This window comes from Prunus mume, linkage group LG1 (genome assembly GCF_029339155.1).
Source record: "Prunus mume cultivar Tortuosa linkage group LG1, ASM2933915v1, whole genome shotgun sequence".
NCBI classification, from domain to species: domain Eukaryota; kingdom Viridiplantae; phylum Streptophyta; class Magnoliopsida; order Rosales; family Rosaceae; genus Prunus; species Prunus mume.
This window is the reverse complement of record NC_142698.1, coordinates 31729676-31753372: the sequence shown is the minus strand read 5'-3', so window position 1 is coordinate 31753372 and position 23697 is coordinate 31729676. Positions and strand designations below refer to the sequence as shown.

Below are 23697 nucleotides of genomic sequence, written 5' to 3'. Positions count from 1 at the left end.
GAAACTTACGATGCCGATTATAGAAGAGTCATAGGGTATGTGATAGTTGACTTCTTAGAGAAGTTGGAGGGCTTAATGGGAAAAGAATTTGGCTCCACTGACTTGTTGGTGAAAGTTGCAAAGATTGTGGTTGTGAGAGAGTCCGAATTGATTTAGGGTAGACAATATCATAATTATTATCATAAAAGTTAATTACCTTATTTAATTTTTAGGGGCATGATGGGAATAATTAAGTAATTTTAAAATGAAAAAAATAATATGTAAATATCAAAAAATCAAAAAGGAATGTAATCATATGTGGCACAAAAGTCAAGGGACTTGTATCAACAACAACAACTATGAGGATGGCATCCAAATTCTATTTTCGATTTTGGACTTATTTCGAATTTTTTATAAAAACAAAGGGGAGGTTAAAGGAGGAGAGAAAATACAGAGGGAAAGGCTAGGGGAGTTGGGCGTGGGTTGCAAGTTGATGGTGGCAGTGTTAAAAAAAAACAGAGACCATTAAAAGAATCCCAGAGACCATTTTTTATTATGGGTGGCAGTGCGCAAGAAAACAACAGAGGGAGATTCCTAGGTTGTGGGTTATGATACACAACTATACAAAGATGTTGAAAGATATATGGGTTATATTATTATTTTTATTGAAAATGGGTTATATTATCTTTTATGATATACAACTATACACTCCTTTCTCTACGACGAAGATATAGTTTTATAACTATACATTTTCTCTACAACAAGGAGAGGACAGAGAGGAGAAGGGGAGAGCAAAAGGAGAGAGAGGGGGCAGAGGGTGGAGAGCGAGAGAGATAGAGTAGTGGAAGGGGATGAAAAGTTGCATAAAAAAATGGAATTTTCATGAAAAAAAATTATTTTTTAATTTTTTTTATCCACATGTCACAAGATGATTGGATATGTGGACTCTACTTATCTTCCACGCCACACTTAACAAAATTTCTAACGACATGGACTATTTATGATAAAAAGCCATAACATTAAAAACTATTAATGTCACAAAAAATCCTCAAGAACCATTCGTTACAATTTTGTAAGTCACTAGCAGCAGTTTTTAGAAGCAGCTGATGCTGCTTTTAAAAGTTGATGTGAATGGAAGCATGCAGGGTTCTTTAATGAATATTTCAATATGCCCGTATTGTCCTCGTTTATTTTAGAAAATGACATGATTTACCCTAAGTCTTCTTCTCTTTCATACCATGGAAGCATGCGGTGTTACAGTCACAACAATAATTATCTCGATATGTTTAATTAGAGTGTTGTTATTTCCACCCCCTTGTCTTATTTTTCCACCCACCTTATATTCAAAATTTTAAAGACAAATTACCCTTTGTAAAATGACTTCTAAGGACTTATGAAAAAACTTTTTTTAAAAAACATTTTAAATAAATAAAATTATAATAAAATAAATTTTTTTAAAACAAAAACTCTCTCTCTCCTCTCTCCCTTCACGACATGTTGGCTTTTTCCTTAGAGGTCTTTCATCCTCCACTAGTAAAAAATCACCCTTGCGCGACGAAAAATTATTTGTCGCTCAAAGTTACTTTGCATGACGAAACACAAAACTTCGTCGCTACAAACCTTGTGCGACAAAATTTTGGGCGACGAATTGTTTTTCGTCACGCCAAATCACTTTGCGCAACAAACTTTGCACGACGACAATACATCGTTGCGCAAAGTCTTGAGTGACCAAATTTTGCGCGACGAAAAACTATTCGTTGCGCAAAGTCACTTTGCTCGATGAAAAACAATTGTCGCGCAAAGCACTTTGCGTGACAAAAATAATTCGTTACAATTTGTCCATAAAGTGACTTTGCGCGACAAACAATAAACTTCGTCGCAAAAGTCCAATAAATAAAATAAAAAAATTCTTTTTTTAAAATCTTTTTGTTAGAAAATATATTTTTAAAATTGACGATCGAATTAGTTCATTGTATTCATATAGGGTCAAAGAGTGTAGCTGTAAAAAATTATCAAAATCGGAGTTAAAATAACCGTTGAATCGTGATTTTTCATTTATAACCGTCGAAAAGTTTTGTCTCATTACTTGATCTCTGAATGTTTATTTTTTTCGATCTTTGGCGTATATGATCTCGAAGTATAAACAAACAAGTTTGACAGTTGGATTGTTGAAACTTGTTTCATAGAATGTGTATGCCATCAAAATAATATATTCACTAACAATTAAGAGTTTATTTATACTTTTGTTAAATATAACATAAGATTTTGTGGTATCCACTAGTGTGAATATTTTAAATTGACGATCGAATTATTTCATTGTATTCATATAGGGTCAAGGAGTGTAGCTGTAAAAAATCATTAAAATCGGAGTTAAAATAACTGTTAAATCGTGATTTTTCATTTATAACCGTCGTAAAGTTTTGTCTCGTTACTTGATCTCTGAATGTTTATTTTTTCCGATTTTTGGCGTATATGATCCCAAAGTGTAAACAAACAAGTTTGACGGTTGGATCGCTGAAACTAGTTTCGTAGAATGCATATGCCATGAAAACAATATATTCACTAACAATTAATAGTTTATTTATACTTTTGTTAAATATAACATAAGATTTTGTGGTATCCACTAGTGTGAATATTTTAAATTGATGATCGAATTAGTTCATTGTATTCATATAGGGTCAAGGAGTGTAGCTGTAAAAAATCATCAAAATCGGAGTTAAAATAACCGTTAAATCGTGATTTTTCATTTATAACAGTTGAAATTTTTTGTCCCGTTACTAGGTCTCTGAATGTTTGTTTTTTGCGATTTTTGGGGTATACGATCTTGAAGTATATACAAACAAGTTTGACGGTTGGATCGTTGAATGGTGTGTGTATATGTATATTTATTTACTTATTAAGTAGCTTTAAATTTATTTATTTTGTACGTATAACAATTAAGAAATTGAATAGTATATACATTTATTAAGTAGCTTTAACCTTATTTATATTTTAAATCGTAAAATAAAATAATTTTATTTTTTATTATTCATAGCAATTATTTTTATAAATATCGTGCTACGAACCAATTTTTCGTCTCTCAAAAGTTTGCGCGACCAACAGTTCGCGCAAAACTCTAAAAATTTGGCGGATACCAAAAAATGGGACGCGGGAATTGTTTTAGACTTTGCGTGACCAATATGTATTTTTCGTCGCGCAAAAATTTCAAAATTTTGCGGGTACCAAAAATGGGACGCGGGGATTTTATTTTATTATTATTATTTTTTTGACTTTGCGCGACCAATATACTATTATTTGTTGCGCAAAACTTTGCAACCAATATTCCACTATTAAATCGTCGTAAAACTTGCGACAAATATGTTTCGCACAAAACATTGAGCGACCAATAATCCAATATTTTTCGTCGCAAAGCTTTGTGCGACCAACAATATTGTTCGTCGCGCAAAGTGATACGGTTTTTAAAATGAAAATAACTCCTCCACTATTTTCTCAATGTCTTTCTCTTACCTCTCCTCTCTCTTTCCCTCTCTCCAAATCCCACCATTTCTCTCACACTCACTCCTCTCACTTAATCTCTCATAATCTCTCTCTTCACTATCTCTCACTCTCACTCACTCTCTCATCTCTCTTTTTCACTATCTCTCACTCTCACTCACTCTCTCATCTCTCTGTCACTATCTTTTCTAATTCTCTCACACTCACTTCTCTCTCTCATTCTCGCTCACTCTCAATCTTGCCAAAATGTATATTCTTTCCAAATTTTTAATTTTTTTCATTAATATGTGTTTTTGAAGTTAGTTTTGAGTTTGTGTGGGAGGGATTGGAGTTTGGGTTGGATTTGTGGTATAACAATTTTAGGAGAGATGATTCCCTAAAGTTGAGGATTAGGAAGCTATCAAAACATATCCTCCGCCACTGCCACCACAATACGCTTGTATTAGGATTTTATTATTGTACTTTGTTAATTTATGTGTACATTTTGAATATTATATATATATATTTATTGGATAATTTGATCACTATTTTTCATATGTAATTTTATTTTTAATATGTCAATTTAAATTAAAGTAATTAAAAAATATCATACAATTAAATTAAATTTAAAAAGTAAAAATTTGAAATAATTAATATAATTAAATTAATATCAATTTAAATTAAAGTAACGAAAAAAATCATACAATTAAATTAAATTTAAAAAGTAAAAATTTGAAATAATTAATATAATTAAATTAATATTAAAGAAATAATAAAACAAAAAGTCAAAAACCAAAATATTTCGTAGCGCAAATATTTGCGCGACATTAGTATTCGTTGCGCAAAACTCTAAAAATTTGGGCGGGTACCAAAAATAGGACGAGGAATTTTTTTATTTTTAGTTGCGCAAAACTTTGCACGACCAATGTTTTTCGTGCAAAACTTTGCGCGACCAATATTTTTTGTAGCATGTTTCATCGCTCAAAGTCACTTTGAGCGACAAATATTTTTTCGCGCAAAGTTCCTTTGCACGACCAATGAAAAATTTCGTCGCGCAAAGTCTTTCTTCACGATCTTTGTGCGACGAATTCTGCGCGACGAAGTTTCTATCGCGCTAAAATTTGTGCGACTACAATGTATTTTGTGCGACGAAATTCTCTTCGTCGCGCAAAGTGTAAAATGTAGTAGTGCTCGATTCTAGAAGCCATTGCCACCGCAACACCAAAACCAGATGAAACGGGTTCTCTCATTTCACAACATAATTGCATTCTGAATAGATTAGAGTTTGTTTTGGGACGATGAAGCACTTGGACTCCATTGTTTAAGCAAGCTGACTCCTTTGCTTTGGCAAAGTCAACAAATGAAATTCCACAATTTTAACATCGTCCCTGCCCTCATACCCACCCACCCTCCCTACAATTTCTCACCACACCCATCCCCTCCGCAATCTCTATGTATCGATTCTAGATCCTCATCCTCTCTGAAATTTGGGTTTCTGCTAAAAAAAAAAAAATTGAAGACATAACTATCATCTTCATATTTTTTTTGCAAAAGGAGTTATTGTAAAACAAAAAAAATAATTAAAAATATAGAACATGGGTGGGGTTGAAGGTGTAGAAATCTGTAGGATTCTCGCCTACGGGGGAGGAATCGGGGTTGGGGTGGGTGTCACATCCCATGATCGACTCTGCCGTAGCACGATATTGTCCGTTTTGGGCCCCCCTCTCTATCTTCACGGTTTTGTTTATGGGAGCTCACGAGCAACTACCCAGTGGGCATGTACATATAAGGCACATCACCCTCTCTGTTGGTCGATGTGGGATGTTACAATCCACCCCCTTAGGGGCCCGACGTCCTTGTCGGCACACTGCACCACACGGCAGTGGCTCGATACCAAATTGTCACATCCCGGAATCGGCTCCACTATAGCATGATATTGTCCTCTTGGGCCCCCTCTCTGCCCTCACGGTTTTGTTTCTGGAAACTCATGAGCAACTTCCTGGGTCACCCATCCTGGGATTGCTCTAGCCTCAACTCGCTTAATTTTGAAGTTCTCATGACTCCGAAGCCAGTGAGCTCCCAAAAGGCCTCGTGCTAGATGGGGGTGGGCATGTACATATAAGGCACATCACCCCCTCTTCGTTGGTCAATGTGGGATGTTACAGTGGGAGTTGGGGGTGGCTGCAGGTGGGAGAAGGAAGTTTTTGTTTTTGTTTTTGTTTTTAAATTATAAAAAGTATTATTTTACTTTAATAATTAAATGGTATTTTAGGAATAATGGTGGGTGAAAAGATATGATTGTGTGTTTTTAATTTTACATGGTGAGTAAGAAAATATGACAAATGGATGGAAATAACAGCACTCTTAGATTATTATTAGCATTATTATTGCGGTAGAATGAGCATCTATTAGATTACAATTACCCTAGTCTTCTTCCCTTTCATACCATGTCAGCTATAGGGCAGGAAAATAAAAGAATTACCCACGTTGTAGTCGTGGGACCCTTGATTTTAGCCAAAAGACCAAAAAAGGTATTTATATATGGTTTATCAATTTCCCACCTCAGGTTTTATACATTTTCAAATTTTATTTATTTTATTTAAAGATTCGTAGAGTATCTTCTTTGTAATTTTTGTTTTCATTAAAAAAACAAAAAACACTTGTGCGAATTATTGCCTCTCTTCTTATAAAATAGACAAAATATGAAAGTACCACTGAATATTGGGGTGAGATTGTATTTATTGTTGTGGTATTACACTAACAGTGTGTTTGGATGAGCAAATTTAAAAGTACAAAGGATTTCTTAAATGACAGAATTTAAAATGACGGAAATTAATGTTCTAGATTTTGTAAAGTTTCTTGTTTGGATGACGGATTTAAAACACGGAATTTAACCTTTATTTTTAAAGTTATCTTTTTTAAAAACTCAATCTCTCTTAGGATTTTAGAAATGATGACTTTTAGATAGAATTTAAAGTTGAGATTTATGATCTCCAAATTACATGTTTTTTTCCCACATTGAATTTCTAAATTTTTATTTTTATTTTATCCAAACATGGGAATTGGTTCATATCAATTTAGAAATTCTGAGTTTTGCCAAAATTCCAAATTTATTTCCCTCATCCAAACGTACCGTAACATAATTCTCTCTTGGATAAAACTTTCTAACTGTCTAATTCTCTCTCACTTTTTCTCTTCTGATTGGTGTGTCTAGCTTCATCAGCTCAGGATTCCTTTTATAGAGAAAATTTACAGCTACTGCAATGAATTTGATAAGCAATTCATTGGGTGTTGTAAACATTTTCTACACTGCCTTAACTCTAGTCTTTTCACTTTCACCTATAACACACAAAAGTCTTCATTCTAATAGTTGTGGGCCATCCACAAATTTACAACATCTCTTTCAAGCCATGCCAGCTACATGGAAGTAGTGCTACAATTTGAGTACTGCTAAACAAACCTTAAAATTAGCTGAGTACTAAATACATCATAATATTTTAATCAAAATGTAAAATTAACTAAGTACACCCTATTTAACTACCCAAAATACCCATTGTATACCCTAATACACTCTATCACACAACACCCTAATACAGAACCTAAACCAGGTTTCTTTTTTTACATGAATTTGTGCCATCTTTTCAGATTTTGGGTTTACATCAAAATCTTTAATTTCGTAAGCTATTGTGCGAGTAGATTTGCTAGCTCTTACAATTCAAGCTTGATTCTTGTAAATCCTTGTGATTTTCTTCAAACTATGTGGAGGGGACTCAAACATCTCTGTCAAATTACTAGTGAAATGCATCATCACTAGTCTGAAATCCTTGATAATTTTGGATGCTTCCAAGTTAGAAGAAATGTTTAAACACTAGGATTTTAAAGTCATCCACTTCAACTTTATTGTATGGATGATGTTGAGCTAAAAAGTCAGATTGGAACAAACTTTTTCATTCAAATATGGCTGCCCATATTTTGCATAAGAAATAATCAAGTACATGAAGAAACGTCGACACTTGTCTTTCTCTGTGTTTGTAAGGAAGCTCTAAGTCTTTGAAACATCAAAGACCTTTAAAAATTATACAGAAACTTCTCTACGTTTGATTAGGTTTGAATATAGTGAGTAGGGTGTACTTATTAAAATTATATTTGTTTCACAATTCAATATATCATTTTTGGTCATTTTATATTAGGGTAAATTAGTAATTTAATAAATACTTTGGTGGTATGGTGTACTCAGTTAATTTCAAGATTTGTTTAGCCGTATTCTACAATTTTGTTTAAAGATCCGTAAAGGATCTTCTTTGTAATTTGGATTATAAAAAATATATAAAAAAAAAACTCGTGTGAATTAGTGCTTCTCTGTCATACATGGAAATGGAGATAAAATTTTGTTTAATGTCAAGGTGTGACATGTGTTTGTGGAAAAGATATTTATAGTTAGGTACGATTAGGATAGGGTACGCAAGTGATGGCACAGAAAAAATGGATTGGTTGTCTTCATTTTAAGGGACAAAAAATTGGTGGTGGTCATTTTAAGGTACACAAATGTGATGTTTAGGCATACAATTTGATCTGCAAATTCTGCATGAAACAATAAACAAGTGACATCCCACAAATCTACTGACAACAAAATCTAAAGTAACAGAAATGTAATACCCCAAAATGGCAGAAAAACTAACTGAATCTTGGCTTTCATTTTATGAAGGTCGATATTTGGACTAGTTTATGAAAATGAAACTGAGAAGATTTTATGCAACTTCTGAACCAGACAATGTTGAGAATTGATTATCTAAATGCACCACCATAGTAACAATGTTCGGGAGCTACCTATGTGTATACAACTCGCATATATAGCGAACGTACGAATCGGATTTTCTTTCAAGAATCTGTGGGCTTGTGTCATAATCTCATGATTCATGTAATTGAGTAAAATGCTAATGCATGACATGAAAACAATTGATTATTTACTCCTGCCCTAAAAACCCCTACCACCCACACTAACAAACAATAAGGCCATCAGAATCCTTCAGATACTACCATGATCTCAGATAATGGACTATTTCATCCCTTTCTCCTGGCTTAGTATTACTGCCACTGGAGGAAGCTGCTATGTTATGTGGCAAACATGAATATCACAAGTAACGGTTCGTAAGAGACGCTGCACAAATTACAACTAATGATCGTCTCTACCATTTTCTCTTTTTTATAATTTTTGCAAGAAGATTCTGAGGCCAACGATGACTACGATCTCATTGTTTGTTTGTTTTTTTTCTTTTGTACTTTAAGGCTATTCCACGGTTGTGTCTAGGATTGGATTCTCTCATGCAACAGATATATCAACATAGACTTCGACATCTGAGGTTCCCTTTCCAAGGCAGCAATCATATCCTTGACAGATATAGTACGAGCCATCCTTGTGTGAGGCATGATAACTTGGTTCCTTCCAGATTTTCTAAATGGCCCTGTCCAAAAAAATTTTCAAATAAATAAACAATTTTCGACTAACAAAGCACCAAATAGTAAGATATTGCCAGAGATAACTTCTTCAATAAACACCCTGCCAAAATAACTATGATATACTTCTCCATCGAAGCTGTTGGTTGCAAGTAGAAATGTGATTGTAATACCAAAATATGGATTGTAAAACTGGATAGCGAAGGGGTATTTTCCAAAAAAAAAAAAAAGAAGAATAGGAAGAAAAGGCAAATTATGACAACAACAAAAAAAAAAAAAAAAAGGTTCATCTAACCAAAATAAAGGTGCTACACCTGCCCTGTTTTAGCTTCAGGAAGTAACAAATGATTTACAAATTACAGCTGGCAAGCCAATTTGTTACTCACTCCAAGAAATTGTATACAGAAGTTGAATTCTCAAATGAGACCAGCAATAATTATCAGAATCTGAGAACTAGTACATGGCACTTTGTAGTCTGATTGCATCAATATTCAGGGATAACATTTTAAGTGTAATTGAATATATACCAACTCAGCCAATTATATGAAATGAGAAGTTGTAGTATGTTATTCATGCCGATAAAATCTCTCCTACCATTAATCTCATAGAATAAATCGCCTTAGTTAATCCAATTTTCAAAATCAGCACTACACCAAGGTGCCAACTACAGTGTCATATTCTTTAATACATTTGAATCTTTGTTTGGTAAGCAGTAATGATATCTAATGGTACTGACTTATGGCTACAAAATCATGATTTGACAAACGATCAGGCTTAATGATACTTACCAGCTGTAGCGACAGGAGCCGGACCACCCCCTTTCTCTGCTTCTTGACTGCCCTTCATGATCCTTCCAGTTGTTGATGTAGGTTTGTGGTTTACATCTTTACCTGGCTGGGACCCAGATGCCGCATCAATCTCACCTTCACATTTTTGCCGGGCTTGTGCCATGAGTTGCCATTTTGAGAACATGTCGTCTCCCCCAACTGCAGCACGGGCAGCGACATTTGCTGCTGTTGTCCTCAGTTTGCCATCTGCCTCTATGTTTGTCTGCACCGAGCAGAAAGCCACAGAAGACTAAAAGCTCTATTCATTTCAGAAGTGAAAAAAACAGAATGAGTGGAATCCTCATACCTTAAATGATTTAGGACAGCCTTCATCCTTCTCCTCGTCTCCATCGACTCCATTGTCAACCTCAGGCTGTATGCAGTCATATTAAATAAGAGGAACTATTAACACACACATACACTTGTAGCTCACCCATATGGGCATTGTACAAATATAATATACAATGCTTAAATGACACTAACCTCATTAAGCCTCCGGATCTTTTCTGCCTCAGCCTGCTTTTTCTCCCATTCTTCCCTAGCTTTCTGATTGAGATCCATAATTTGTTGCCGAACATCAGAGTTAGTAATAGTGTGGTGTCTTGATTTCTCAGCATCAACCCTCTAGCACAAGGATATTCAATCAAAGTCAGGAGATACATAATGCAAGAGAATTCTTGTTCAGCAGGAGCAAAAAATAGAAACAAAACCTGCTTTGACAGTCGGATCAAATTATTTATTAGTCCCCTCATTCTTTCCTCCACACACTGAAGAGTTCAGTTGGCATGGAATAAGATAACATGTAAGTTTATCGCAATAACAAAGAACATGGTAGCTAGCACCTCACCAGTGACAAGCATCGCTCCACGTCATGGGTTACACTTTTCAGACCACATTTGACCACTGCCAAAAACACATGTATAAATACCAGATATCAATTTCTGTTTGATATTTCTTTTCATGACAGGAACAAAGTGTAAAAAATAAAACAATAAAATAAAAATAGAAAGATGGAATTTTAACACGTCTATGATAAATAGATAAGTAAAGGGTACTAACTAATTTCAGCTAATTTTTTCTGCAGTGGAGCCTTCTCCAAAATCAGCCTTTCCTCTTCTTGCACAGATTTTCGAGAGCCTTCTGAAGCTCGACTATTCTCCATGGGCCCAGGAAACAGCTGCTCTTCCTCTTCCTATTTTTATCAAAAATGTCAGTGGGTTCTGAACAAATTTACTACAAAGTGTCCACTCTTCACTTAATTAGCTAATACTCCAGAATAGGAATTGAAAATAACAAATACCGTACCCTAAGATTAACTCCACTGACAGCAGTGACATCATTGAGTTGTTCAATATCCGAAAACGCCCCACTTACTTTTTGCTTCTTACTGAGGAGACCCAGAAAATAAGAAAGTCATAAGGAAGAAGAGATTGACATGATTAACAGACTGTGATGCAACAATATAAACTTATTTTACCTTGATTGCAGTGGTGAAGAACCAAGTGCTTCAAGCGGCTTCTTTCGGCCAATAGAAGGCTTTTTTGGAGGTGTTTTATTATTAATCCCACAAGGAGAGTTCCAGAGATTATCCGAGGGCCTAACTGGTATGAAACAAAGTAGAAAAGACATTAGTCATTAATAAAGTATAAACATAATCATATTCATGCCAAGTGAAAATTGACTTTCAAAGACAAATATATTGCAGGACAAAGTAAACTGGAAAAGGTAGATCCAACATGAAACTAGCTCATCCATTTATTTAAGTTACAGTTGAGAGGCACAACAAAACAATAGTATGAGGAAACAAGGAGCATTATTACTAATTAATGATCGAATGCACCTCCCAAACCTGTTATGTTTCGTATCATCTTGTGAGTCATGAGAAAGTGGATATGAATTACAGGAGATAAAGATACAAAATGGATACCTCCTGTTTTACCATAATTGCAAAAGAGCACCACCATAGAAGTAGCCACTCTCATGTATGTAGTTCTATAATTAGTTCTCAATAGAGTACTTCTCTTCAGAAAGCATAATTAAAAACGTAGGAAGTCTCCATCGTGACCTCACAAATGCATATGTAAAAGAGAAGCAGAGATGAGTAGAATGAAATTACCGAGACACTAGGATTGACTTGCATCATGACGGAAGGAGACACCGAACTTTGAGGCACTGTGATTGTAGATGATGAAGGCGATGATGAAACACCCATTCTAGAAGGCTGCTTCTCTAAGGACTCGTCCATTGAAATTACAGATGATGCATTTCCCTGTTCAAGTACCCAAGCAGAAACTGAAGGCAATCCATGTGAACTAGGCAATGGAGGCTTGTGCTGCTGCTCAGCAGTCTGATCAATCGATTCCTGTTTGACATAAGCCATTGATGACACAGGATGGGAACTCTGCTCTTTATTTGAGGATTGTGAAGGATTAGGATTCTGTTGCAAAGTTGCATTAGTTGTAAAGTGAGTAAGAGATCCACCTTGCAGTCTACTAGGTTCATTCATAGAATTTTGCCTCTCTGTTTTGGACACACTCATGATGTTCGCCCACGTGCTTCCCCACCTGACTGAGTAGAACCTATGCTTTGATGTTGTAGGACTTGTCTCAGTTGTGCATCAGAAGGCTGCGGTTTGACAGGCAATGCGCAAGTATTGACATTTGTCCCTGAAAACGGGTGACAAGTACCACTGGCATTTCCATGCATAGGAACTGAGAAGCACTCCCTTTCTTGATTGGTAGCTACCACACTAGAGGAAGAAATTTGACTTCCTTGCATTCCCTCAGAATCTGAGTGACATTCTGCTTCTGGCAATTTTCTAGCACTATTTTTAATGAGCAGATGGCTTGAATCAGTCTGTACCTGAACTGTTGAAGGGAGACTGTGTGATGGGTCAGTGGCAGAATTGGGACTTCTCAGATGAAGTGCAGATGAACGAGGGTTAGTCAACTGTGTGGCACCTGCACTAATAGATAGCATCCTTGGAGGTTGTTGCTGGACCAAGGCCTTAGGCAGTAACCGATGGTTAGGACTAGGCTGCAAGATTTTAATAAGCAGGTTTTCAGCTTGGTCCAGACATCAGCACATTATTAATTTAAAAGAGTATTGAATTCATTATATTCTTACCATTAGTGGCACTTCCTTTACTGCCATTCTGAGCATCTCATCCCCAACTATACTTTTAAGTTCCCGGACAAAAGCATCTTTGTGGATTTGACGGCTCTAGAATAGCAAAAAAAGTGCGCAGATTAGAATAATTAACAAAACCCACAACATCTTGACATAAAATGCGTGTAGGATTCACCTTGAGTCTACCAAATAGAGTAGTAAGTTGCCTTCCTCTGTCTTTATTTAGTTGGGGCAATAAGAGGGGATATAACTGGTAAAATACTACTTGTCTGCTTTGATTCGAAGGGTTTCTTGGTTGCTTTGTGATCATTGATTGTTGACTGCTCATCTTCTGAAGCTTTAAGTACTGAGATTCGCTTTTGAGATTAGGTGCTATGCCGTGCTCCTCTGTTGAGCTTGGGTGTTTTTCAGAAATCGGCATTCCAGTTGTTTCAGGAATCTGGAGTGGCTTCTGTTCTGCCTGTCCTTGAAGATCACCAAGTGGTCGCTTCTGGGGTAAAGGAAAGTGATTAAGTACCTTTGAGGCATCATTTTCTTGTTGCATATTCTCAGCAATGGATCCTTGTTGCTTTGGTTCCATTTCATACAAATGCAGTTCTCGATGTTGTGCAATTTTTTGGTCTTGTTGAATTTGACCAGCTGTATTTTCATCCTGGCTAGCAGTACTCAACTGCAGTAATGACTGACTAGAAGTATTATTGCTTCCTTGAGACAAAACCGCTGCATCACATAGTTGCACACATCATGTATGATCGAGGATTTCTAGTTACGAACCCAAAGACAACTAGGGATTAAGGGCTTGACACTTAACAAACTTTCATACATTGGTGGGAAGTTACTTTTTGAAGGTAATTGAATATAGCCTCTGACAATGAATAAATAAAAGATACATTCATTTCAAACCTCTTCTGATAGCAGATAATGCAAAATGAAGTAAAAAATACATGTTTATGGGCTTCACACTTTACCAGCTTTCATACATTGTTGGAATGTCACTCTTTATAGCTGAAATGAAAAATAGATCCTTTGACAAACAATGAATCAAAGATACATTCATTTCAAAACACTTCTGGTATTTTAGAATCAATAATGCAAAATTGAGGAAAAATAGATGATGATGATCACTTGTGATATTGTAGGATCAGTAATGGTGGAAGAGAAGGCAGATAAGTTGAAGAAGAGCTACGAGTAGTCTTGAGTACAAATTTAGTTAGACTGACAAATTTGTCCTTGACTAAGTGGTTTATGATACTCAAATGGCTACTTCTGTTAAAATATTGGCAGAATCTATGAGTTGCACAAACTAAACACGTGATTGATAATTTAGGATGTTAAGATAAGTTGGGGACTAATATGGGACACGAACTAAAATTCAGGGGGAATTGGAGATATTTATCATAATAGAAAAGAATCGAAGATAAGTACTCAAGTGATCAACCCAACTAGACAAAGTTATGAAAGATGAAAATGATCCATTTCAATTAAAAATCACTAAGAGAGGAAGAAAAAAAATAATAATAAAAAAATAGAAAAATAATCAGCAAAGTAAAGATGGCAAGTTGTGACTACTTGCATACAGAATTAACTGGTCTCCAAATTTTGGAATCTTTTCAAAAGAAATTGTGGAAGTGAATATTAACCAAATTTTTAGTGAAAATATGCTCAGCATGATTATAATAAACTATATACATATAAACACCAACCAACCAAAGCAACGCCTCACCTATATGTTCTAAAAAATATACATCAAAATCACATTAAGTTATTGCATCCAGAGGACTTGTGCTTTCCCAAATTAAACAAATAAAAAACACCAAAGTTATTTAATTCTCAAAATTAATAGTTCTAACCAAGTTCCACAGAGTAATCTGCAATGGGTCTATGATTAATGTCAACTTAGTTATGTGAATCAAAAAAAGAAGGTTAAGAAGGATACCTGTGTCTGAATCAGACGGCTGGGAAGCAGACACATCTCCTTCTATGTCCTTATTCAGGGCAGCCTGGAAAGCTAACAAATCCGCCCCGGAATGCATGGTTTCATCCTTTGGACATTTTATTAAGAATGAGAATGTAATATTAGCTTGAGATACGTCAGAGAGAGACAGAGACAGAGACAGAGACAGAGAGAACCTCGTCGTCTTCAAGTAGCTTCTTCACAATGGATGGATCCATTATGAGATATATATGTCAATGCCTTTGAGCCTTTGGCAGATTTCCCAGGATTTTATCTTTCTGGGAGAAAACTTAAAGGGATGATAAGATAAACCATCAATTCTGAAGTAACAAGTAGTAAATTACTAAAATTTAATTGCTCATTCCAATCAAACTCATACTCAGAAGCAATAATTCAAACAGTAGGACACACAAAATTCACATATATCTTCATATAAAACCTATTAAATTCTACAGACATCAAGTATATTAAACTCGTATCCAGATAACATTGGAAAGCTTAAGAACGTGATTAGAGAAATACACAAACAAGAGTGGAAAGTAATTGACTCCATGAGGCATGATTATTGATTGGCAAGTGGCGAGCCAGAGATAGAGCTAACCCAAATTTGCAACCATTTATCTTTCTACCTCCCTTCTTTTGTTTTATGGTTTGAGACAATAGCAAGATCTAATATTGCAGAAATTAATTTAAAATTAAGAGAGCTAGAAAGGGGTGTGAGAAGGAGTATGAGGGAGAGAGAAAAAGGCAGAGGTGTATCATGAGATAATTACAAAACCCTAGGATACGAGGGAGTTTCGAATTGCAAGGGGTTGCAACTATTAAAAACAAAAAAAACAAAAATGCAAGCTAGGTTTGCCACTGCGAGCGACTGGTACAATTTCTCTTTTATGATGGGGGCAGCGACTTTGTGGAGGTCGCTCTAGTAAGTCAAGCAAGACTCAAGGGATAACAGCTAGTTTTTATTTGAAATATACATGCTAAGAGTGTCACATCATTAACTTAATGATGGGAAGATGGAAAGTTGAAAATTCATGGAACTCCATAGTCCATCAACAGGCTGAGGTTTCAACTTTTTGCTTAGCTTCTATACAATTGTATGAATGACCATTTTCATGAAGACTTGGACTTTGCGGAAGATGCATATATGCCACTTTATCTTTTTCTCCTTTGGTTGTTTATTAATTATTATTGTGATATCTGACGACCCAAAGCTGCCCCCTAAAAGTCGTAATTCTAGTTAAAGTTTTGGTTCTTACTCTCCCTTGTGCATAACAATCAATATGAGACTCAACCAAGAAAACACAAAAAGCTAAACAAACCTATTTTGAAAACTGGGTGAGCATGAAACTTAACATAATTTCATCTTAAATCCATTTTGTACGAAGTTTAGTTTGGATGTTACTCTTATTAAGCCTGGTTCAACATGTAAAAAGGCCAGTTTGCTTGATAAAAATTCATTTGATGAACAGACACACTCAAGTCTCTTAACACCTTCAGATCCTCAAAATTACTACATAGCATCAAGTTGTTCCTGTTCTTAATAAGATTATCCTCAAATCAAAATGAATTCTCACCAGCACAACCATTAGACATGTTGCTATCAACAAACAACAGGCCTCCACAGTCCAAACAACCCAACATAGTTTATCTCATGCTTTTATAACACGAACACTTTTATAACACGAACCGACTCAACTCAACTCATCTGTACAACCCAATTACCAAACACCTTATCCAATATTACGAAGCTTCTATCTAGCCCTCATCTAAGCTTTTAAGTGTCAATAAGCTTTCTCCTTACTTTCAATCTCTTAGAATCCAACAGAACTAAATTTAAGTACAAAAAATACAAATTCCCTTGAGCTCAAACTAATCAAACAGTAGTACACCATAATATCAGATTTTAACTTCATAAAAATATTAAGGATATTTATGTTACCTTGCTGTTCGGGTGACCACAAGCCTTAACAGCGAAGCAAATCCTATTAGCTTTTACGAGCTCTCAGTCTCTGATTTAAAAGAAATTCTCTCGGCTCCTGTCAATGGATTTAACATGCGAACCAAAAACACATAAGGTTTAGTAAAACCCTGAACAAACTAAGAATGTAAAGAACACATGAAGTAATTTTGTTTATAAAAACTTACCCAAGAAACTTTTTCTTCTCCAACACGCAAACGACTTTCTGTTTTGTGTGAGCCCTAAACTGACGCAATTGGAAGAGCTTTTACTTCTCGGGTAGTAAATGAAAAGTGGGTTCAACTTGAAAACAAAAATGGAGATGAGATTGGCTTTAACCACAGAAAGAATATGGTTTTCACCATTCTGGCACTGAATTCTTGAAAAACCTTAATCCCTTTGAGCCCTTTTTCACTCCGTCTTTCTCATCCTCTTTCCCTGTGAGAGACCCAGAAAAGAAAATGAAAGAAGCAGAAGAAGAACCAGAAGCTCAGCGCGGGGCAGCGACGGGAAAAAAGCAAAGGCACTTGTATAATTGTATTTGTTTGTTTCAAAAAATAAGAAGGTAAAAAGGTAAAGGCATCCAAATATAAAATTTTAGCGGCACCAACTTTTTTATTCCATCTTTTTTAAGCGATTGCAAGGAGCCAACGGAGAGAATTGTGCTTTTTTGCTACGGATTATTTGCCAAAAGAAAACCCACCAGCTGATGGTATTTTTTATGTATAAAAAATGCGGCCATTAAAAGAAATCGTTATTTATAAATTATTAAAAGAAATCGTGGCTAAAACTCTGTGCAGAAAGCATGCTTTTTATAGAAAAGCCTTCCACATAAATAAAGAATCACATTTAATTACTTCCAAACTTTACAAACTAAATCATATGGTGCGGGCTATCTTCAATGTTTGCTGTTACAAATATAATACATGAAACTTGCATAAGGTAATGACTCTAAGCCTAGGATATTGTATCGAATGCCTACAATATTGTATTTAAGTCTAGAATTCTGTATTAGTCTTGGTATTCTGATACAAGTACGTTGCTGAAAATCTGTTTTTTCTGCATAAAAGTCATGACGAATCTATCTATCTAATATGCATGGAACTCCTTAGTTATTTTTTAATGAAAACTCTATATTCTGCTGTATTATGAATGTGGAAGGAAATAGTTTATTGACCAAAATCTTGGTTGGGGGGTACTCTCGTTATTGATATTGGTTGTCTGCTGAATGATACTTCACATCCGGTCGATCCTTTGAGACATTCATTTTTGCTAATCTCTTTGAAGAAGTCGGGTTTCATCATGTTCTGAGGAAAACAAACCCAACTTTGTTGCAGATATTCTTGCATTGGTTATTCTGTCTGAGATTGAGGTTGTTGAGGGGTTTACTTATGGTGTAGGCACCTCCCGGGTTGGGGACCTGGAGACAGAAGCAACATAGTTATGAGAGGAGCAGCTTTCCCCAATAACATGCAATCTAAAACATATAATCTGAAAAGAGCTGGCACAGCTATACTAGTGCCAAGGCCTGGAGATTTTCTGACCTAAGCAAAATCTGATTTATAAACTGTAACTGATGTCTCTGTATAACCACAACTTCATTATGATATGACCCGTAATTTAGAAAACAATAAATTTGATTTGTGATTTAAGGCACTTTATATATGTTACATTCTGGAGAGTGACATAGAATCTCTTCAAAATGAATGAATGTCAAAATAATGAGTGTACAATTTGATTTATTGTTTTGCAGATGACGTGGGAAAACTAGCCTTCAAGAAATTCCTGGGACACCCTTATGTAGAACTTTTAAGATATGGGTCGTCCTTGTATTTGGAGAACAATGGAAGATCAAGAGCTTCCTCTGCAACTTTTCTGTCATGATGAATCTTCTCTATCAAGCTCTGGAGGGATGAGAAATTGGCCTGTTTATTTCATAAACGAACATTAGGAACAAATAGATAGAAGGACAGAGAGGAGCAATTGGCATTTTCCAGAAAAGATTGATCAGTTTTGACTAATACCTCCGGCCGTATGTAGCCAACTATAATAAGACGCAGTTCCTCCCCATAGAAATCCTCATCAAAGTTATGAAGCAACCATGGCTCCTGCATTACAAACTAAATTCAACAAAAAGAAGAAAAATACTTGCAAATGCTACCTTATGTGGCTTGAAAGACTCACTATAGTCTTTTCAGTGTTGTTGAAATAAGGATTCCAACCAATACTCATAACCATTTTAAAGACACCTCGTTTAGATAATCCAGCCCAACCAAAATATACTCCTGAGGGATGTTCTGAAAGAAGAGATCCATATCCTTCTGTGGATAAATTAGCTGTAGAAAAGATGTAGTGCACTTATAAGGATAAAGAAATGAGGAAATGAAACAATTTAATTGAGCATAACAGGGAGAGAAACAACAAATCACAAGCAACAAACCAATAATTTCAAGCTCATTCAAGCAATGTAGGATCTAAGGAATGCAACTTGTATATAACCAATATCAGGTGCATTAAAAAATTGCCTACTATGAAATAAAACTAACTTGTATATATCATCTCAAACTAAGAACAGCAGTCAACCATTGTTTCGTCAGAAGACATGTACAGTTGAATGAAGATTCTAACTGGATAGGCCAACAGCAACACACCTGTAGGGATCCCAAGTACTTTTGAGCCCCGACCGAATCCCTTAACGACAGGACCACCAATGCGCCAAGGTTCTAGTGGTAAAGTATCTTTTATCCCTGCAACAACAGATCAATGGTGCTAATGAAAAGGGCTTGTGCAGAAGAAACTCTTCAAACATAGTTGAAACACAGACACAGGTATTGAGGTTTACAATCTTGGAAAGGAGGTAGGCCCCATTTTTCAGGTCGCAAATCAAGTAGAGAGTTGATCACCTCATCCACTGAAGTATAAAGGTGGGCCTGCTTTGGGATGGAGGGTACAGCAACCACCTCCATACCAGCAGCCTTTCCAGCTGTAACACCTGGTCTGACAAAACCAATGCATAAATGTTCCAATAAAGAAATGCAAAGAAAAGTGACATGACTTCTTAAACCATATACACATCATGAGGCAGGAACATCTGTTCGTTAGCCAACAAGGCTAAATTTTGGCTATTTTAAATTAATGAGTAATTGTTTTATTTGTTCTTTGCCCTAGAACTCAATTATCTTCCTTCCAACTTCTATTCTATTGCTTTATCCTTCTATTCTCTGTATTTTGGGAATGTTTGGGTCGCTGGACAGCAGCTTGCTGCTAATGCCCTGCATCACACCATTAGGCAGAAACATAGCATCTACTTATCAAAGGAAGAATGTTCGTGAAGAAGAGCACATCAATTATTCATTTGCCTAATGATGTGATGCAAGGCACATGCATCACATGCAATGCACACATGCATCACATGCAACGCATGTGTGTATTGTGATAGAAGGTACATTAAGGAAAGAAAATTTAGAACTTGGGAGAGTAAATAGTGGGTATAAAGTGGGTTTAATTGATTTATTAGATTTAGTTTTTAAAATTAATTCCAAACTTGTTCAGTATGAAAGAGTCATAATTGACATTTTTTTATTATTGGCCAAAAATGTAATATGAATTATATTCCAATACAGCATGTCCCAGCCTTATCAAAGTTAGTCTGGTTCGAGGAAAGTATCTGTAGCAAAAATGAAGGTGTTCAATTAGGTTCATTCTTCTATTGAAGACGTTTAAGATGTAATGTAAACAAGGGTAGTTGAAGAGAACATAAATGAAAACTATAGCACTAAAAGGAGAATGTTCCCTGCAACAGTTTTTGCTCTGCATACTTTAATAGAAAAACAAATTCAAACCTGTAAAGAATCAGAGTAGGGATACTTACAGAGAATCTTCAATCACAAGGCAGCTGGAAGGGTCGACATTAAGCCTTTTAGCAACTTCAAGGAATCTCCAATGCAAAATCAAAGATTTCTAGTTTCAGAATACCATATAATCTAATCCTTGATATAAAAAATTTAAATAAATAAAAAAACACACTCAAATTCAAGCCCAAAACAACACATTTATGCATCTCACATTTCCGGAGAAGGCTTCCCCAATCTTACTTCATCACCACCAATGATGACAGAAAAGGATTCCTTCCAGCCTGCATATGAAATACAATAAGCAAATAGTGCTTGTTTGTATGATAAGAACGAATCATAATATCCTAAATGCATGTGGTACTTCAAATTTTCCATGTAAGATGTAAGCAAATATGCTTCTGAAGAAGTATACCCTGATGGTAAGAAATTTTGGTTTCTATGTTTTCCCTTGGAGAGTTTGAAGCCAATGCCATTGACACTCTATGACCACTCAAATGTTTAATTAACCGATTGGCACCTGGAAGTGCTTTGATGTTGCACCACCTAGAATGACAATTGTCAATAGTCAATTAACAGTTTTCCACTAAAGTACTGCCTGAACACATAACAGTGAGTGAGTGAGTTGTCCTCATTATTATCATATGGAAGCATCCTTAAAAACATTTGATCAAAAACAAGCTCTGTTTAGTCCAAAAAGAAAATTATCCAACATCCAAAATGACTACCTATAGAAAAAGTACAAAAGAAGCACATGTAACATTATATTGACCATAACACCTATTATATATTCCTCACCTAAAAGCCAATAGTAAAAACCAGCAAAAACAAACATTTGGCAGAGGCGTCAAAATGACTTTTCAACAGACATAAAAGCAAGTACATAAGTTAATTACTGATTGGAGAACATGGGGGTAATCTCTGAAAGCAGTTCACTCGTTGTACAAGATAGCTCATAATCTTCAACAACAGCACTTGCAGCTTCAAGTGGTGTCTTTCCAACTATTTTTTTAATTTCCCGTCCATCCCACTGCTTTCCATACTTGCCCAAATAAACTCTTAAAACATCACTTACAATTCCATCTGTGATTAATTAAAATAATGAAGAAAAGGAGTTACTAACACCAGTAGTAAGCAAACAGCAACTACTAAGAATAACATTCACATCCAAGTTCCAACACAGGAAGACCAAAGGAAGCATCAGCCCATTATCACAGATCAAATAACATCAAGTTAAATGTAAAATTGAAAATGCTACTCAGAGTGCGAACCTGTGTTAAGTAGTGTACCATCCAAATCAAGGATAACACAGGACACTAATTTCTTTAAAGGCTGTGCAGTTGACATCTTCCTAATCATGCATAAATCTCACAATTGAGAATTACGCTCCCACGGATAAAATGTATCTGAAACAAAGACAGGTTTTTCAATCCAATGACTGAAATTTAATAACTGGTACTAATCAATTTACCCAAATCTCAAAGTCAAACAGAAATTTATCAACGAACTATTCAAAACAATAATTGACCTTTTTTCCCACCATACCTTAACCAAACACACACAACTCCATTTGTCAATCCTATATGTTAAAACAGACCTTACTGAGCTTAACTATTGAAGATATCAAATTAAGAGCCAACTAAATTCATTTATACCATTCTTGCACGCTAGCCTCTTGGCATGCCCTTTCTGCGTGCTCAAGGCTTTTTCTATTGCACTTAGATTTTATTTTAACAATCAAATTTGAATTTTACAGGTTTTAATTGTTTTGGTTTTAAACTTAAGGCAGAAGTCATACAAATCATCTTTTTCTTTGTAATGGGAACAGAATCTTATATTCCATAGCCACATAATCAGTGACTTTCCATTTAAATAGTGTTTACTATCAGTTATAACAAAAATAATAAAGTGTACAACTTGTGGTTCAATTTAAGATCAAAACAATTAAATCCTGTAAAATTCGATTTTTATTGTTAAAATGTGCAAAAGAAAAATCCTTAATTCTAGTTAAAGTTTTGGTTCTTACTCTCCCTTGTGCATAACAATCAATATGAGACTCAACTAAGAATACACAAAAGGCTAAGCAAACCTATTTTGAAAACTGGGTGAGCATGAAACTTAAGGATATATTAACTTCATCAAAAAGTAAAAACAAAAACAAAAACACATAAATTCCCTTGAGCTTAGATTTTAACTTCATCAAAATATTAAGGATATATATGTTACCTTGCTGTTTGGGTGACCACAAGCCTTAACAGCGAAGCAAATCCTATTAGCTTCTACGAGCTCTCTGTCTCTGATTTATAAGAAATTCTCTCGACTCCTGTCAATGGGTTTAACATGCGAACCAAAAACACAAGTAAAACCTGAACAAACTAAGAATGTAAAAAACACATCAAGTAATTCTTTGTATAAAAACTTCCCAAGAAACTTTTTCTTCTCCAACACGCAAATGGCGTTTCTGTTTTGTGTGAGCCCTAAACTGGTGCAATTGGAAGAGCTTTTACTTCACCGTTAGTAAATGACAAATGGGTTCAACTCGAAAACAAAAATGGAGATGGGCTTGGCTTTAATGGAGAAGTCGTGAAGTTTCACTTTTTTGGGGTACAAATTAAGTTTCAATTTCGGGGTTCTGGCGGTTTTGGGGAAATTAGGTACAATCTTTGCACTTTTGAGGCTAATTATGAACAACTTGACGAGTAATCACAGAAAGAATATGCTTTCATCCTCATTGCACTAACGTGGCACAGTCACAATGTAACACGTATCTCTGTTGTTAAAAAAAATTTAAAGTGAAAGATAAATACCACTTTAGAGAATTTTTTTTAAAAAATGTTAATTTGTAGTTGAATTACATTAGTAAATAAAGACTAGCCTCTCTGTAGGCTCGGGGTTTTTTTTTTTTTTTTTAAAATATAAATTTATTTTAGAATTAAAAAGATAATAGATAGTTGTATTCCATAAAAATATGATTCATTATCTGAATTTTCTTTTAATTTTAATTTTAATTTTTTAAATATGAAAAAGTGTGAATTTACTATATTATCCTCATTTAATTAATAATTTCAA

At 35.1% G+C, this 23697-nt stretch overlaps 2 protein-coding genes across 5 annotated transcripts; both read right to left on the bottom strand.

Moving 5' to 3' along the window:
• Positions 1 to 8497: 8497 nt before the first annotated feature.
• LOC103329422 (transcription initiation factor TFIID subunit 4b-like) lies at positions 8498 to 17106 on the bottom strand. Its single transcript, XM_089053057.1, is given in 18 exon segments — positions 8498 to 8915; positions 9696 to 9957; positions 10042 to 10107; positions 10218 to 10358; positions 10445 to 10501; positions 10582 to 10637; positions 10794 to 10926; positions 11040 to 11121; positions 11212 to 11308; positions 11311 to 11335; positions 11851 to 12281; positions 12284 to 12770; positions 12861 to 12956; positions 13039 to 13583; positions 14800 to 14905; positions 14994 to 15095; positions 16760 to 16856; positions 16966 to 17106. Coding segments are annotated over 16 exon segments (2784 nt in total). The 5' UTR covers positions 15036 to 15095; positions 16760 to 16856; positions 16966 to 17106; the 3' UTR covers positions 8498 to 8757.
• A 496-nt stretch (positions 17107 to 17602) lies between these two features.
• LOC103329402 (bifunctional riboflavin kinase/FMN phosphatase-like) lies at positions 17603 to 23319 on the bottom strand. 4 transcript variants are annotated; one of them, XM_008231879.3, is made up of 12 exons: positions 22855 to 23313; positions 21900 to 22034; positions 21525 to 21711; positions 21044 to 21174; positions 20843 to 20912; positions 20649 to 20714; positions 19620 to 19774; positions 19429 to 19524; positions 18962 to 19113; positions 18802 to 18885; positions 18550 to 18702; positions 17603 to 18197 (listed from the first exon to the last, which is right to left on the bottom strand). In XM_008231879.3, the coding sequence occupies exons 2-11, from the start codon at positions 21985 to 21987 to the stop codon at positions 18574 to 18576; spliced, it is 1158 nt and encodes a 385-aa protein (XP_008230101.2). In that variant the 5' UTR covers positions 21988 to 22034; positions 22855 to 23313; the 3' UTR covers positions 17603 to 18197; positions 18550 to 18573. The 4 variants fall into 4 exon arrangements, 3 of the variants coding, with proteins under 3 accessions (XP_008230101.2, XP_088909178.1, XP_088909175.1); XM_089053052.1 differs by lacking the exon at positions 17603 to 18197 and having other exon boundaries at positions 18313 to 18702; positions 22855 to 22948; positions 23048 to 23312; XM_089053049.1 differs by lacking the exon at positions 17603 to 18197 and having other exon boundaries at positions 18313 to 18702; positions 22855 to 23312.
• Between the last annotated feature and the right edge of the window lie 378 nt (positions 23320 to 23697).